At 40.7% G+C, this 18,170-nt stretch overlaps 1 protein-coding gene across 1 annotated transcript in view; it reads right to left on the bottom strand.

Moving 5' to 3' along the window:
- The window catches only part of SETD7 (SET domain containing 7, histone lysine methyltransferase), a 48,814-nt gene that overhangs the window by 15,044 nt on the left and 15,600 nt on the right, over positions 1–18,170 (bottom strand). The window contains exons 4-7 of the mRNA XM_061192584.1: positions 12,849–13,050; positions 8,947–9,136; positions 2,553–2,634; positions 173–290 (exon numbers count right to left, since the gene is read on the bottom strand). Coding sequence (XP_061048567.1) covers positions 173–290; positions 2,553–2,634; positions 8,947–9,136; positions 12,849–13,050 — 592 coding nt within the window. The remainder of the gene's footprint in view (positions 1–172; positions 291–2,552; positions 2,635–8,946; positions 9,137–12,848; positions 13,051–18,170) is intronic.

Raw genomic sequence — 18,170 nt, 5'->3', positions numbered from 1 at the left:
GAGGCTGGCTATAAGACAATATCCAAGCATTTTACAAAAAAACTCTAGCTTTTTGTTCCTTTACGTTCCTAGTGAATATTAAAGTAAAAGGACTAATGAGAAAATTAATAAGGGTGTTTGAAACAAAACCCTTTAACCAATCACACTGATCTTCCACTTCTACCCCGCTCACCTCTTGGTGTGTAATTCGGACTCCATTATAAAAAGACATAACAGTATTGGGTCCCACTGCTACCTTTGAAAACAGTCCTTCTCCAGCACTGGAAATGAGAGATTCCGCAACATAAACCCTAAACAGAAAAAAGGGGCAAATAATGATTTTTTTTTAGTTTGATATGTCATCCCTTACATCAACCACCAAAATATCCTTAGAGCTACGGGATCCAAAATGTCAGTTCATAATAATCCAATGAGGAAGTAAGAAACAGTGAAACCACATATTTTGGCATTAGAAACTGGAGAACTGTTACTTATTTCTCTCACTGCTCTCTAATAAAGGGATTATTAGTATATATTCACAAGGTAACTCAGTGCTTGATATAAGGTTTTTAAAAATTTGTCTGTTTTAATTAATGACAATTTCCACTGTCTTCCTAGACAAGGCAAACATTTCCCAAAGCTAATTAAAGCTATACCTAAGTTTCTCAGTGCCAAATAGGAGGGAAAGACTGTTTTAATGGAGCCCCAAGATGAATCTTTTACATGAAAGAGTGATAAATAGTTAATAAAATATATCCAATAAGCACTTCCCAACAAAGGAGTTTATAGCAGATCAGCTCAAGGACCAAATCTGGCTGTGTCCATTTTTGTGAATAAAGTTTTTTTGGGACACAGCCACACCTATTTGTTCAATATTATCTATAACTGCTTTTGCGTTACAAAGGCAGACTTAAGTAGTTGCCGTAGAGACCCACAAAGCCTAAAATACTGACCACATGGCCCTTTATAGGACAAATTTGCCAACCACTGGTTTATAGGAAAACAGCACTCATGATTACGGAACTGGATTTAGTAAGTAAGTACATGCCCCATCCACAGGATTTCAGTTCTTCTGGCCCCTGTGATGTAATGACTCTGGTGGAACTGGTCATCTGGGATTTTTGTTATGTAGATCTTCTGCTTATTTGATGGGCTGGAAGGCTGAATTATTGCTTTTACCTCTTGACTCTCTCCCTGGGACAGAATTATACGTCCTGCTGCTTGGCCACAAGACTGCCCTTCAGCTTGGGCTGAGGATACATCCCTGCCTGACTGAGTTTGGTCTTGGCCATGTGATCTGCTTTGCGACTAGGCAGAAGTGACTGCAAAGCTAGGTCTTGGATATTAAGAAGCATGGCAAGTTTCTGCCAGCTTCCTTGAGTTTCCATTCATCTCCACAAGAAGAAGATGCCCCAGGGGGCTGTTGCTCCCTTAGCCTGAGTCTTGGAATGAAGGCATGTGAGACAGACTGGAACCCAACTTGAAACCTGGAGTGTAGCCTACTGCAGCTGAGCCGAGTTGAGCCCAGTCAAAAGTGGCTGAACGTCAGCCAATCTACAGCATGCGCGTAAAAGAAAATGTTTGCTTTCATAAATCACTGATAGTCTGAGGGTATTGTTACGTGGCATCATCACAATGACAGTAACAAAAAATGACTGATGCATACGGTTACGGTACTGTTGTGTTTTGGGGGCTAACAAGAGACCAAACCTTTCTCCCTGCAAACAGGCCAGAGCCTCGCGTCAAGAAAGAGGCCATTCATTCATTGTGACATTGTGGTGTCAGCCCTGTCAGTTAAACCAGGGAAGAGGCCTTTTCTCAGATGGGGACGGAACAGAAACTGAATAGAAGCCACGCTTACAGAGTGAGGCCAAGAGAAAGCCAACTGCAGATGGCACTCTTACCCACAGACAGGCCAGTCGCTGGGGAATAAGAACCCCAGGCAGGGGACCAGAGAAAACCATACCAGGAATCAAGAGCTTAGAGTTTAGATAGGGTATGAAATGGAACAGGGCTTGACACTCTGGGAGGGAGCTTATAGAATCAGAAACTTGTAATTTATAAGCTGGAATGTTTTTATGCTTGTGTATTTTCTTTGTTTCACTCCTGTCTTCCCTTAGTGAATAAAGAAATTATCTCACAATCCAGACCCCCCTCAGCTGGGCTAAGTAGAAAAGGAGGCATTTGGTCCCTGCCTCGGCTAGAGCTTTCAAGAGTGTGAAATGCTCCCTAGGGGCCAGCAGGGGCTAAGGCACAAACTGTGGCACCAGAGCCCCAAGAAAGGGGACACTTGAGCAGGGCATAGCTGGCTGCCTGGCCCAACTGCTGTCTCTGTAGAAGCTTCATTCTGGGACTGACACACAAGCTGTTCTGTGCTTTATGGGTGGAAAAACTTCCTTACAGGGACAGATTCTATATGACAATAAAAACACTCTTCCTCAGAATATATGAATATTTTTTTCTGCTCAAGAACTCGGCCTGAGCAGAGGGCCACCGAGGAGCAATAATTCCTACCACGAGGGTTATTTAATCTCACATAAATGGTGCCGTTTAAACCACATGGAAAAAATTACCTCTCTGATTCATATGGATCTGGAAGAAGAGCACTGGTAGAAATGCAAGATGAAGTTGACTTATCAAAGTGGTACACCGAACCTAAAAAGCAAACAAAAATCTCAGTACAAGGCCCAGAGTTAGGGAAGAGCATTCTCTCTATCCAAAGGACCAGAAAGAGTTAAATAATGAAAAATGTTATTCAAGTTAGACCAACTAGAATGAAATTCTTCAATATAAATGGATAGTTTTTTTAATGATAATAGGTTTTTATAAGAAAGTTTACTGGAGCGGGTTAGGGAAAAAAAAAAAGTTTACTTATGCTGAGTAAATGTGCAAACATAATCAATTTCTTAGCTTCTTTCTCCATCATATTCATCATGAATCTCTTGGTGATTAAAATAAGATTCATTATATTTAAGAGAATTTACGATTGTGAACAGATAAACCCCAACTCCTCATTTTGTTACCTAGTAAAAGATACACATATGGGTTTTATTTCTTTTCCTGAATATCTAAGTGGAAAAAATACATACAGATAATCAGGAAAAAGTTAATCTAAAGAAATAATTTTTATATTACTCCTGAAATGCTTTCACTTTATTCAAGAATATAATAATGAAGATGGATACCATGTTATACAGCATAATTTACTTTCTCTCTTTCATTCTACAAATATCTGGAATTACCTGGGTGGTCTACATCTAAGCATCATCCACACCATTTGGTACAACTGATGTTATACCTCTAAGATCATTTATGATTGGAGAATCATAAGTATAACAAATATTGCCATAACATCAAATATTCTTATACGAGGGGATTAAAATCTGCTATTTTGTTTGTTGAACTTTGTGATGTTGAATTGACTTGCTAAAAGATATTTTTAGGTTATTATTGAATACAGCAATTGGATGCTTAGTAGATGGGAACGGTAACATGTGGTAATATTAGTTCTAATTAAAATACGTGATAGAGGGACTTCCTTGGTGGCGCAGTGGTTAAGAATCCGCCTGCCAATGCAGGGGACACGGGTTTGATCCCTGGTCCGGGAAGATCCCACATGCCTGGGAGCAACAAAGCCCATGCACCACAACTGCTGAGCCTGCGTGCTGCAACTACTGAAGCCCGTGCGCCTAGAGCCCGTGCTCTGCAACAAGAGAAGCCACTGCAAGGAGAAGCCTGAGCACCGCAACGAAGAGTGGCCCCCGCTCGCCGCAACTAGAGAAACCCCCCGCGCAGCAACGAAGCCCCAACACAGCCAAATATAAAAAAATAAAATAAAATAAAATTTAAAAAAGTTCAATGCCAAGGGAATATTGTGTAAAAAAAAAATATGTGATAGAATGAAACAGTCGCTGACTGGCTAGATAGCATGCTTCCTATAGGCAGGTTTACACCAGTAATTACAGATTGCTGTGCAAGATATAAATGGATAGTTTTTAGATTTGTTCTGGAGTTTCGTTCTCAGGTCTTAATAAACAGCCATCAGAAGTATCTCTTAAAATCCCATTTTTGCTTTTGAATTTTCTTTATTCATATGGTTTAAAAGCTGCTTGTGTAATCACAATTTTTAATCAAGAAAAAGCTTTGTCATGAAAATTTGAGATCTCTCTGGTCAGATCAGATTGGATAATAGTTTTAAATTTTTCTTGTGGTTTTCTTCATACTAGACACAGTCTATAGAACCCAACCACCCACCCTTGGCAATTGTCTCCTTCACTAAAAATAAATTCAGCCTCACCAGAATTAAGGAGAACAGACTGCTTTTGATAAAGCATTAACAAAGTCATCTTATTTCTATTAAAGTGGTTCAGAAGCCAATTAGTAATTTATTCCAGAAACGAAGGTACACAACCGTCCTAGAATTAACGTTCGTTCTCTGCAAAGAATTAGCTTCAGAGCATCCTCCCAGAGCACAAGGAAGACATACGGTGTTCCAAAGGCTAATAAGTAAAGAAACAAGTTTTGGAACTGAAGGGCTTAATCCAGCAAAGTCAATTATTTTAGGTACTAAAGCATCACAAATTATTCCATTAAGCAATTCCTAAGTGGTTACCAATGGCTACCAGGTCCTCTTTCTGTTTCCTTTTTTTATACAATCAAAACCCAAATTAACAGGCTTCCATGGTGGCACAGTGGTTAAGAATCCACCTGTCAATGCAAGGGACACGGGTTCGAGCCCTGGTCCGGGAAGATCCCACATGCCACGGAGCAACTAAGCCCATGTGCCACAACTACTGAGCCTGCGCTCTAGGGCCCGCGAGCCACAACTACTGAGCCTGAGTGCCACAACTACTGAAGCCCACGTGCCTGGAGCCCCTCCTCCGCAACAAGAGAAGCCACCGCAATGAGAGAAGCCCGCGCACTGCAACAAAGAGTAGCCCCCGCTCACAGCAACTAGAGAAAGCCCATGTGCAGCAACGAAGACCCAACGCAGCCAAAACTAAAATAAATAAGTAAAATAAAACCCAAATTAATGTCTCAAACTAAAAGTCAGAAAACAATCCAGATCAGTCGGTGTCTAACCAGGAAACAGACCATTTGAGTATTTCAGAGAGAGAGAATTTAATACAGGGAATTGGTTACACAGAGGGTGGAAGAGCTGGGACGCCAAACAGGGCAGTGAAGAGCCCAGAAACTGGCAAGAGCAGGAGGCCAAGACCCTGAGCCACAGGGACAGAGGCAGAGGCATTCCTGGAGCTCTAGCGCTGCGGGAGTCCAGGGAAGCTGGACCGGTGGGGGACCATCCTGCTGGGAGACGGAATCAGGAGACAGGCCACTGCTGGGGACTCTGCTGGACACAGAGAGGGCTCCTGTCCCTCTCCGTGTCCCCAGCCTGTGGCCAAGCCCAGACAGAAGCCAGAGGCACAAGAGCCTGGGAAATGCAGTCTGCAAGGGGCAGAAGCCCCCTGCAGTAAAGCAGGGCAGGGAAAGGCTGAGGAATGCATCTGGACCAGCACACAACCCATTAAAGGAAGTTAGTTCAAAAAAAGAAAAAAAAAACCACTTTCAAACCAAACATTTCTGTGGCATACACATTCTATTGTGCAGAAATTCTCCTGTGAATTCCCATCTCCCTTCCTTAGACTAATACTTTCCTCACAAATGTACTAAGTGCCAACCACACGTAAAGCACTGTGTTAGGGGCTGTGCAGATACAAGTGGGAGTCACATCTCTTCCTGCCCTCAAGGAGCTGATGCATCTTCTTCAACACATACCGTCCGTCCCTCTACTCCCTTAGACAGGCCTGTGCTCCAGGCAACCGGAAGGCACCCTTTCCTTTTCCTCCTTTCCCCTATCGTTGGTACTACGACCTGTGACTAGAATTCATCCATTCACTTGACAAACGTTACTTCTAAGAGGTGAGCCAAGCTGTAAAGATGGAAAAGGCAGGGACTTCCCTGGCGGTCTAGTGGTTGGGACTCCTCACTTTCACTGCTAGGGCCCAGGTTCAATCCCTGGTCGGGGAACTAAGATCCCACAAGCTACGCAGCCAAAAAATAAAAACTAATAAGGACCTACTGTATAGCACAGGGAACTCTACTCAGTCCTCTGTAATGGCCTATATGGGAAAAGAATCTAAAACAGAGTAGATATATGTATATGTATAACTGATTCACTTTGCTGTACACCTGAAACTAACACAACATTGTATATCAACTATACTCCAATAAAAATTTTTTTAAAAATCAAATTTAAAAAAATGGGAATTCTGATTTAATAGTCCCAAAGTGGGCCTGACAGCCTGCATTTCTAAGAAACATCCAGGTGATGCTGATAATTGCATTAAAAAAAAAAAAAAAAAAAAGATGGAATAGACATTAGCCAGGGAATGGAATTCCTACGTAAAGAGGCAAAGGGATGAGGAGAAAAGAAATTCCAGGCAGAGGCACAAGGAGAAACTCAGCAAGAAGTAAGTGGAGACAGAGAAGCAGTTTGTGGATCCAAAAGCACAGAGAAAAAGGAGGAGAAGGCAGTTGTAGGAGGATTTTAGGTGAGATACTCGATTTCTGTTTCCCTCTTCCCCTCCCCCAACCACTGGACCAGAGGCCACATGACCCGAAAGCCCTCATCTGTCAGCCAGTCAGTGGTTCAATCACTGCAACTGGAAGAGGAAGGAGAGAGAAACAAAAGGAGCAGAACGCAGAGTAAAGACTGTGCCTGGTTCCTCCCAGTCACCCAGAGCAGCTATGGTTCCTGACCCTTTTGAGACCCAAATTGTTCAACCTACCCTTAAAAGAACTGAGGCCTGCTGGAATCTCGCCAATAAATCCACCCCCCTCCTATTTTGGCCTTAAGTTAGTTTGAAGAGGGTGTTTGTTATTTGCAACCAGGAGTTCTAAGAAAAATCATCATTCCCCTGAGAATGATCACTCTCACTTCCCAAAATGTGTTTCGTACTTATACTAAGAAGAATGTAAAAACCACAGTAACTTTCCTGATGGGGGCTTTACGGTAGGTGCCACTATCTGTATTTTATAATGAAAAAACGGGTTCTGAAAGGATAACTAACCTGCCCAAAACCATAATACAGTAAATGTTGGCACTGAGACTCAAACGAGGTGACTCTTAAGTCCAAGACTCTTGCCACTAAAAATGCTGCCACTTCCAAATGCTGCCACTTTTAAAATCTGCATCACCAAGTGGGATCCTCCCCTAGCTGGAGTCTCATTTCTAAACATTATAACACTGTCTCCTTTTGGAAGGGATGTGAACAGTGCAGATATTAGAGTTTGAAGTTCAAAGATTACTGTTACACTTAAAAAACCCTTCATTTTGGAATGATTTTAAATTTACAGAAAAGTTGCAAACATAGTACAGAGAGTTCCCAATGCCCCTCACTGCCTCTCCTAATGTTAATTTCTTGTGTTACATGGTACATTTGTCCAAATTAAGAAACCAACATAGCTGTGTTAGTATTGACTGAACTCCAGACTTTATTCAGATTTCACGAGTTTTTCCACGAATGTCCTTTTTCTGTTCCAGGATCCAATCCAGGATCCCATATTGCATTTAAAGTGCCTCAATTTTTAACTTAAAGAAACAAAACCAGAGACATTTATAACAACCCAAGTTGGACCTAAATGTAAAGTGCTAGGCTTCCTATTTTTTGGACCACCACCCTTTGGAGAATCTCCTTCCAATCCAGACAGCTAAATATTATTTAGGCCTATCAATGCTTAGATATATTATCTTTTCTTTGTTAAAAAAATTATTTATTTATTTATTTGGCTGCGCCAGGTCTTAGTTGCGGCATGCAGGATCTTTAGTTGCGGCGCTCGGGATCTTTAGTTGCGGCATGTGGGATCTAGTTCCCGGACCAGGGATTGAACCCAGGCCCCCTGCATTGACAGTGTGGAGTCTTAACCACTAGACCACCAGGGAAGTTCCTGTACTATCTTTTCTACTTTATTCTCCTTATACCTTAACTTGGATTGGAAATACATATACGCATATTTCAAGGAATCAGACTGATTTAGCTTTGTTAATATTGTGCCACTGAAAATACAAAATCTTGATTTTTTTCTTTGTATATGTTCCAGATTTTCTACAAGAAATAATTTTATACTCAGAAAAAAAGTTTGGTGTGCCATCCTGTACTTCTAAAAGGAAATAGGATTTTTTCTATCATTGATTCCAATAGGCTCATTCATGTATGGACTATGTCCTCCAAGAAGATGCTAGACTTTGAAGAGGGCCCGGGTGCCAATGTGCATTTATCTTTCCCAGTCAGAGCTCAGGCTGAATCAGCATTACAATCTGTACCAACTTGGAGATCTACCTAATTTGATTCTTTATCAGTTAAATCATTAAACTGTAAGTTTTTTTCCCTGAGATATAATATTTAAAACTGATTAAATTACTGCTGTCATTTCTTCACTCCTTCTGTGCGTTAGAATTATACAGCTATGCCCTTGTCAGATGACTTTTTAGCATCTGCCACTGAAGTGCACGGTGTATATTACCCTGTCTCACTGATGTCCGCCTTGGCCATGTGACTTGCTTTGACCAATGAAAAGTGGGTGAAAGGGACTTCGTGTCAGTTCCAAGCTGAGGCTTTAAGAGGCATCATAGGTGTCTGCTCATGCTCTGGCTTCCTGTGACCACCTGAGAAACCTGACCCAGGCCACCACTGTCCCTTTAGACTGGGCCCAGAATTAAGACATAGAACAGACTCAGAGCTGACTAGAAGCCTCAGGTCCAGCCTGGCCTGGCCACGCCCCACCTGGACCAGTTGAGTACAGTTGCTTAGCAGACCTGTGTCTGCTGTTGTAAACCACTGAGATGCTGAGGTACCTGTTATGCAGCCAAGCTAGTACACCAGGACTAGACAAAGAAATTAACTTCTCTTAAGCTGCAACAACCCGTTTTGGAATTAGAGCAACCCGTCTGAAGCAGATTCAACTTACTTCCAGGCATCAGTTCAAAGTGAGGCCTTCCTTCTTCAGTGGACAGAAGAGTAGCCAGTTTCCCTTCTATCATCTCTCCATCAATGAATTTTCCGTACAGGGCAGTCCTCTCATCAGGGTACACATATGCTATCTTCTCTCCAGTCATCTCCCCATCTTCATTTACTTCTCCTACAAGGCTGCCTCCATCCTGATGGGAGAAACCCAAAACCAGAAAATATTATATATAGTATTTATCTATATGACATGAGCTCAAGACATTTCTCTTGTGCACTGCCATTGTTAACAGCACTAATATGGATCCTAACAGTTTCAGAACTCAGAGCTTTTCACATGAGCATGAAAAGCATGATGCATCTCTCCCCTCCCCATCCAGTCCCCTGTAAGTTATATGCACAGGGGGCATATAGCCCGATTTAGAGAGTCAAAGACGGAGTTGTACTTTATAATCCTTGGACAAGCTACTGATACTCTAACTTGGTTTGTTATCTAAGAAACAAACATGTTGTATTTGTGATGTAAGTTACAATCATCGAAAGGAAATGTAACTAAGGATTACTTTGGGCCAATATCAAATGTGATGAGGATCTGTAGCAGGACAGTCTTACTATTCCTATGATGTCACTTCTCAAATATTGAATTCTGGATTTCTGGTCTATTAAGAAAATCTTTAGTTCAAAGGTACTTAAGAATTAGTTCAGTATACATGAGTAATGAGAGTTATCTGTACTTTCTAAGGGATAAACAAAAGGACTTCTGGACACTGCCTTTCTGAGAATTCTATACCATCACTTTTTTTGGAGTTAGAAGGAAAAGTGAAAAAAGATCAACTAAATTCTACTCCCTTCCCCATCACTTCTTTCTTCCCACTCGTCTTTATTTACTTCTCCCTTCTCCCTCCTTCCAGGAGAGGAGTCAGCTGTGCTTCCTCTTTAACTGTCCTTTGCTTCATTCCAAAGGGTCATTAAATGCTTTAGGGCAGAGGCTATCGGAGAATTCTGTATCCTGGTACCAGTGCTAGGGATACAGTAGGTGATATAAATATTTTTAAAACTGAATTGGGATACTAAAACCAATAAATAATTTTAAAAAATCTAATCTAGGGTGCAAGAGATGTTTCCCTTTTTTTTTTTTTCCCCATCCAGAAGGTCCTTATGGTATAACTGAAAATCGAAGACCTTCGTGGGTTTGACACAAGACTAGTAAGCCCATGACATCTTCTAAAAGCTTGGCTATTCCCCCAACTGAAAGGTTCTAGAAGCAGCTACTCAAAGTCAGTGATGTGGGACGACTTTTAAGTGATTCCAAATGCTGTTTACAGAGAGACAGCAGGAAGAAATACCACCAGGTACAGGATTTCTACAGTTCATCGTACTCCAATTGCTCTTTGGAGAAAAAAGGTTATCAATTAAAAAACGAATCACAGCACTTCCATAGAAAGAAAAATACTTGGAAGCATTTTTCACGGATAGAAAGTGCATTAGGGATGTATTATTGCCCTTTCTCCTCCCCGAGTTAATTCTTAATAACCCAGCCTGAATGGGGATGATACTTTTTGCAAGATCTGCCTTCAGGCTTTCAGTGACTGAGCTGAATGGCGTTAGAGTATTTATGCTTCTTATATGCCGTAACTAATATAAGCCATCAACATGACAATTTCTTCAGAACAGGATTCTGTCTTTCTAGGGTCTCACGTTTTCTTCCCCCTTATGTGCTTTTAAACTTCCAGTTTTGGGGGCAAATGATTTTATTTGTCTAGAATGATAAAGCAGAGATTCTTCTTTTTTTTCCAAAAGGAGTTATGAGTTTTTAATTAAAAATTTCCATCACTGTTTCAAGGTCAAATTTTGAAAGAAATAAACTGTCCTTAGAGTGAGCTTACAAATCCTGTAGGGAGGATCATTATTTTTGCCTCCCCTTGTTCCTGCTTTGACTTCATGTCACAAACACTTCCTTGTTGGCTGTGTCGGGGTGCTGGGGAAGAAACTGCTCCTTTTTCTCCTCTGCTCAGTGGCTCCCCCTCATGGGAGGAGAAATCGTTCACTTGATTAGTGAGAAGGCAGGATCTGACACCCACTGACACCCAACTCTACTGGGTAGGGGTTAACAGCAGAAAGCCGCTGCTCTCATGTGCTCTGCATTTTCGCTCACCTGTCCTGGGAACTGGCCGTGCCCACAGGCTGCACCTGCTCCCCTCTCATTCCTCTCCTCTCCTTGGGGAAGCTCCCCCAGGCAGCCCTACTCCCCAGGGGAAACCTGCAGCTTTCTAGCTGCTCTGTGGGCAGCTGGCCCATCCGTTTAGTTCAGAGGGGCAAGAGTAGAAGCCCACGCCACATCTCCAGTCCAACTCCGCCATCATGAAACCAACATCCTGATCCCTGACACCGATGTCTATTTCTTAATTGATTCCCAATCCAGAGAGCAGAGCAGTGGGGTGTGATTACCAGCCTCCCCCAGCCCCGACCCCAAATGCCAACAGATACTATATACAAAGTGCTATCAACCAAGTTGATTTTTAAAGCTTGTAACTCCCTAGTGCTTCTTCCTTCCTAAGGCAGAGTCTTCTCTTGGTGCTTTAAAAGGCAGTGATTAAGGCTGAAGGCTAAAATGCAGCTGCGCATTTTAGGTTCCAAAATGCAACTACACGGAGCCAATCGGATCCATTCACCTTAGTTCATCGTTGATCTCCTCTAGGGACTTAAATTGATCATAGACACAAGTAAAATGACAGGTAAGTGGGAGAATCTGGTAATCCATTACCTCTTTCCTAGACCCACCCTCATGAGGAATTCCACTTTCCCAGACTTCAACATTCACTGTCATATCAGCAGCTCCCCAGCACTGGGCAGCAGGAAGCTTATCCTGCCTACTGATGAAGCAACAAAAGTTTCAGGCTTCCTAACTGCTAAGTACCTCCACCTCTTCTCCCTCTGTAACTGAAAGGACTTGTGAGCTATTGCAGATCCTACCAAGAGAATGTGTAAATGCTTTAGTAATTATTTTTAAAAATGTTTTACAATATTTTTTCTTATGCCTAGAGTATAACTTATTTTTTAGGAACAATAACGTGTAAATAGATTTAGCTGGGACTACTTTTCTTGTTATACATGTTTTTATTAATACTTTTAAATCATAAGAGGATACGGTTAAGAGTAAGGAAAAAAACATATTTTGACTTAAGCTCTGGACAAAATAAAATATTAGATAAAATATTTCCTCAGGTTTATTTTCTGAAACATTTTCTGGAAATTCACTACAAACAGATGGGGTATTTGAAATGCAAATAAAAATTACAGCATTAATTCCCAGCCATGGGTTTTGCCACATTTTTTTGCTCTAGTCAGCTCCAGAAAGATCATAAAATGTTATCAAATACTCAAAGGCAAGTTAATTTTAATCACCTTGATTTAAGCAAGATAAACCAGAGAGCAGGGAGTAGGATGTAAAATCAAGTAACAATAGTGTAGTGAGTCCAAAAAGATGGGAAATTGCTGGATTAGTTCTTACATATGAGAAAGAATAACATTAATTGCAACAATGAGACATTCCACCATCTCTTTCTATATCCCAAAGGAATATTTTTAAAAAGCAATATATTTTTGTCTTTATTAGTGGTACAATCAAACCAGTCTGTCCCAGTTTGTTTTCATCATGACTAATCATTCCTTTCCAAAGCCACCCTGAGGAGGAATTCATAGTAGATCGGAGGACAACAATCTAAGTCAACAGTGAAACAGTGAGAGGATATCCCCCTAAGCTGTTGGCTTCAGCTACTGACTCTCAAGTTTCACAGCCTCACATTTTCTAAGATAGAGAATACATTTTGTTATTCATTGGGAAGACTCGAAGCATTGTCTTAAAACTTGTTACTTTCCAGCAAAATGAACAGTCGTGAGGCTTACTGGGTAATATATCCAGCACACTCCATGCCGAATGTTATCTTTATATTGTCCCTTGAAGATCAGTCTTCCATCTGTGTCGTACTCCTGGGCGGGTCCATTCAGCTCTCCGTCTACATATGTGCCCTGGAGAACTCCTCCATCCTCATAAGTGTAAACTCCCTGGCCCTGCAGGGCATCATCCACATAATATCCCTCCAGGGTGCTGTGAGAGAAGGGAGAACAAAAGAGAAGAGTGACTCAACTCTCTTAAAAGAAAGGATCACATCACGCCCAGCTCTGTTCCAATGCTGGCCTGTATTCAGTACATCCTCCTGAATTCTCCGAGACTGCTAGGAAAAATACTCCCAAGATATGGGTAGGATTAGAAACAGAGAGGGAGATTTAATTCCTCATCTCCTGGTTCCTATTAATCCAATTTCTCTACTGGAGGAAATACAGAAGAAAGAAGCCACAGGTGGAAAAGAACAAGCCTCATCTAAGTATGTTTCCAAGGCTAGATGCCAACCAATACCGGGCAATAGAAATTCTGGTGTTACCCTTTCCACACATAAACCACTCATGTTTAATTTCCCTCAAAAGTGGTCCAGAATTCACTGGGAGTTCTCAAGGGTCTTTCAGATGGCTTGTATATAGTGGTCTCTAATAATACAAATGTGGTTTAGAACGTGTAGATGTCTGCCTATCTGTCTTAAGCCATTAATGCATTATTTATCAGTGACAACCATAACTGGTATCCAATCAAAAGTATCCCCATCCATCTCTTTGGAAGATATATGGGGATTTACTTGTGTGTGCGTGTGATCATGGGAAATAGGGGCAAGTAAGGAAGATGCCCCGCTAAACCTTGCTAATATCGTTAGCAGCCTGATAAAGTTTGAGACCCATCGTCCTAGAACAGAAGAAAGCTCACAAGAGTGCTCATGGTGATTTTACAAGAACCTTTTTCTCTCCTCATAAAACACTTTTGGAATTTCAATACATGTTTTCAGTGTCAGCCTCGCAAAGGCCATTATGCAATGAAACTAACTTTATCCAAAAATTCCCTTCATGAACTGAAATCTGGAATGAAGGGAAAGACCAGCTCAAATTATTTTTTACAATTAAAAAGTAAGATGTTTAGCAACAAAGACAGTCTGATTATTTTAACATGTGCAGATAACACTCATTCATTAATTCAACTAACAGACATTTACAGGGTGCCTTCAAGTAGTGAGCGTCGTGTGAGGATCTAGAAAGCACGATGAACAAGACAAACACAAAACCAGGAGACAGGTACTGGGGACAGGTGGGACCCAAAGGAGGCCATGGGGACCGAGGTGGCTGCACCTGAGTCTGCCTGGAAAAGTGTTGTCTTGCTCTAATGAATGACAGAATGATCTGTAATTATTAAATGAAAAGCACAGTCTAAATAACGATAGCCTCTGATTACATTGTAATTATACTATTTGTAGTCTCCCAAGGAGATAAATCGTTCTCTTTCAGTTTTGTTTGTACTATCAATGATAAACAGGCCTAGTAAATTCATGAAGAGAAAAAGGTGCACTTTAGCACAGCCCTTGCATCAATAATCAAAATTCTATGTCAGTGAGGTTGGAATTAAGGGGATTCGACTGTCATTAGACTCCTGCCATGAAAAAAAAGAACCTTGGTGAAGGATTACTAATCAACTGACATAATGATGCAATAGACAGGGCAAAAAACTATTTAATCATCTATCTTCAGTTTGGGGATTGCCAGATAAAACAGAATATGCTCAGTTAAGTTTGAATTTCAGATAAACAACAAATAATTTTTTAGCATAAGTATGTCCCAAATATTGAACTGGATATAGTTTTTTACTAAAATATTTTTCGTTGCTTATCTGAGCCATTTTAACTGGGTGCCCTGGATTTTTATTTGCTAAACCTATTGACTTTGAATTCTCAGCAGCATTCAAAATGTTACTGTGTATGTTTGGGCAGAATTATCCCCTGACAGACTAGTCTGCCAATGTTTCTTAGGTTTTTTCTTAGGCATGGGTCTCACGAATCAGTTAACCAGTCACGTGGGTTTGCACATATTTCCCCCGGGTCATGTCCAGTAGCTTGTCCCACCCCTCCCTCACAGCAGAACCTACCCTTATTAGTATCATAATCCTAAGAGCAAACTGCTCTTTCCCTTAGCTCAACGAACATAAGATTCCCAAATGCACATTCTTAGGTATTGGAGAGCAAAACTTACTGCATTGTTTTCCAGCCCCTGCCTGAGGAAACAGCTTAGCTTCCTTGGTACATTTTTTTGGTAGCTTGGTTGGAATCTGATAACAAAAAGGGGGCATGTTATCACATGAACTGGGGTCTCCAGGGCAATACAAAATGATAAGGCTTTGAAATCCTTTTATTTCAAAGGAAATAAAAGCTTCTTAGTCTGGTGTTAAAGGCACCACCTTTCTTTCTAACTTTTTCCTCCAGAGGAGGTTGGCAAACCATGGCCGGCTGCCTGTTTTTGTAAATACAGTTTTACTGGAACACAGCCATGAACATTCCTTTCCGTATCCTCTGTGGCTGCTTTCATATGACAACAGCAGAGTTGAATAGTTGCAACAGAGGCCAAATGTGGCCCAAGAAGCCTAAAATATTTACTACCTCACCCCAGGCAGAAAAAGTTTGCCGACTCCCGCTCTAGAATCCTCTGCTCGCATTAGTTTATTCACTGGCCCCAAGCACACATCTATGTATCTTAGCTCCTATACTACGTTTTCCCTACCACTTCCCTTAAAACGTATGTAACCAAACTTTTAAAATCCCTGAGGACACATTCAGGAAAAAAAGTTACAGGTCTTACAGGTCACATTTCCCTTTTTTGAAATTCAAAACAAAAATGACTTTGGGAAAAGAATGAATATTCTCCAACCCCTGGTCTTTTTCTATTTCAGAAAGAAATCGACTATGAGAAAATGGCACTATTTTGTAGCAACTCAATCATTAATATCTGGTCATATCTGGGAAGTAGCTATGGAGGAATAACTTTCTAATCTTTCTTGCTGAAGCTGGATTGGGAGCTATGCTGCGGAGGAAGGTGTGCTCATCACTCGCCTCCCCAGAGCCTGCCCATCCCCCATATGGAGCCCTACTTCCCACAGAGTCTACCTTGACCTCTGCAACCACAGTCACTGAAGCCTAGTCATGGACTAGTACAGGCTGTGCCACGTCTTTATCCATGATCAGCTTACGGGTCCTATTTCTCTAAATAGATTGTAAGCCCTTTACAGGAACAAATTAGGCATTATGTATTCCTCCCTAACATATAAACACGGCCTATCTTCCAGTGATATTTCCTAAATGAAAGAGTGGAACTGGGATAATCTAGCTTTGAGAAGAGAAAATTGAGAAGGAACATAAGGATGTTAAGAGTATTTCTTAACATCCTCAAGTGCAGGGAGGATTCTTTATATGAAGTGTATGTGCATACAGTCTGCAAGTTCAGGAAGTTTCTTAAACGCTATGCTTTATTTCTCCATTTGTAAACTGCAGCTACTAATAGGGTTATTAAAAATTACATGGGTTAATACATATGAAGTGCTTAGAAGATGATCTGGGACATAATGATTGCTCAAATAAATAATGGCTATTATTATTAAGCATGCACTTTCATGTACATGATGGCGAGCTTTCTACTGAGAAACTTGGCTTAAAACAGCAGCATCAGGGACATAGTTATGAGACACTGGAATAGATAGTCAAAGAAACTGACAACACTGCTCTAAATCTACTTTAAAAAAAAAAAACAAGTAAGGCCTTCCGTGGTGGCGCAGTAGTTAAGAATCCGCCTGCCAATGCAGGGGACACGGGTTCGAGCCCTGGCCCGGGAAGATCCCACATGCCGCGGAGCAACTAAGCCCGTGCGCCACAACTACTGAGCCTGCGCACTAGAGCCCATAAGCCACAACTACTGAGCCCTTGTGCCACAACTACTGAAGCCCACGCGCCTAGAGCCCATGCTCCCCAACAAGAGAAGCTACCCCAATGAGAAGCCCACGCACCGCAATGAAGAGTAGCCCCTGCTCGCCGCAACTAGAGAAAGCCTGCGCGCAGCAACAAAGACCCAATGTAGCCAAAAATAAATAAATTATATATATATATATTACTTTAAAAAAAAAAAACACAAGTAAGAAAAATCCCTCTCTGTCTGAGGGAAGGATGGAATAAATGCTTCTTTAAGTGAAAAAAGTAATATGTATTCATTGTAAAATGAACAAACAAACAAATCAAACACTACAAAGATGTAGAAACTCCCAGTACTCTTACCCAATTTGGCATTTACCATTTAAGACTTTTTTCCATTTATATATTAAGCATTTTCCCACCTGTGTGGTGGGGTTTTTTTTTAACAAAAATGGGATCATACCATACACAATGTTCTTGACTTGTATTTTCTTAAAATTTCTTTCAACATCTTGGCAGATATTTAGTATGTCAAGAAGCTGCAAAAATGGTTTGATTTTTCTGGTACCAGCATCTGAATCAAATAACTCGAAAACATGGAGAAAATTTAAAAATCAATTTTAATTAGATTTCTTTCTTTCCATATACACAGACCATTTTCATCTGTTTTATCAAAGCTCTTGTACTTAAATTTCCAGTATTAAATTAAATGAGAAAATCTAACTTACAAAGAAATGAAAAATTTTTATAATTGTTTACCTAGACTGATACAGCTGCAATCTATTCAACTATTTTCATTTTAAAATTCTCTTTAATATCTGAATGCACAAAAGTGTTCTTAGGAGACTAAACAGCTTTGGCTTTTCCTTCATATTTTGGACTCTAGAAGGTTTGGGGCTTTCCAGCTCCTGAGGCATAAACTCTGTTCCCTCCCCCACTGTGTTCCCTTTCTTTTGTCTGGTATAGAATCAAGAGGGAAATTTTAAATGAATGATAATTTTACTTTAAATTCCTGTCTCTAACCAAATTAAATTGTGACTCTTAGTATTAAAACATTGTCTTGAGAACTAGTTATATGACAATATATATTATCTGTTTTTTAAATTGAGACATTACTGACATATAACATTATACTACATATTATCTCTTAAAATCTTGAAAAACTAAGTAAAGAAGAACATCAATAACAAACCCAAATCATCTGCTGGGGCTATATGCAATGAGAAACTTCAACTTCTTCCAAGATGTGACAAGCAAACTGAATGGAGCTCTGTAATGCTTCCATGTAATCCAGTGCACTATCTTCAAAGTTTCTTATCCTTTAACAGAAGATCTATGAGTCGGTAGGTTCTGATTGTTGTAAAGGCTCAAGATAACAGTAAAATATTTGAAGAGCAAT

The sequence above is a fragment of the Eubalaena glacialis genome, chromosome 5 (assembly GCF_028564815.1).
Source record: "Eubalaena glacialis isolate mEubGla1 chromosome 5, mEubGla1.1.hap2.+ XY, whole genome shotgun sequence".
NCBI lineage: Eukaryota > Metazoa > Chordata > Mammalia > Artiodactyla > Balaenidae > Eubalaena > Eubalaena glacialis.
Note: the sequence above shows the minus strand (reverse complement) of the source record. Positions and strands in the feature narration are given on the sequence as shown.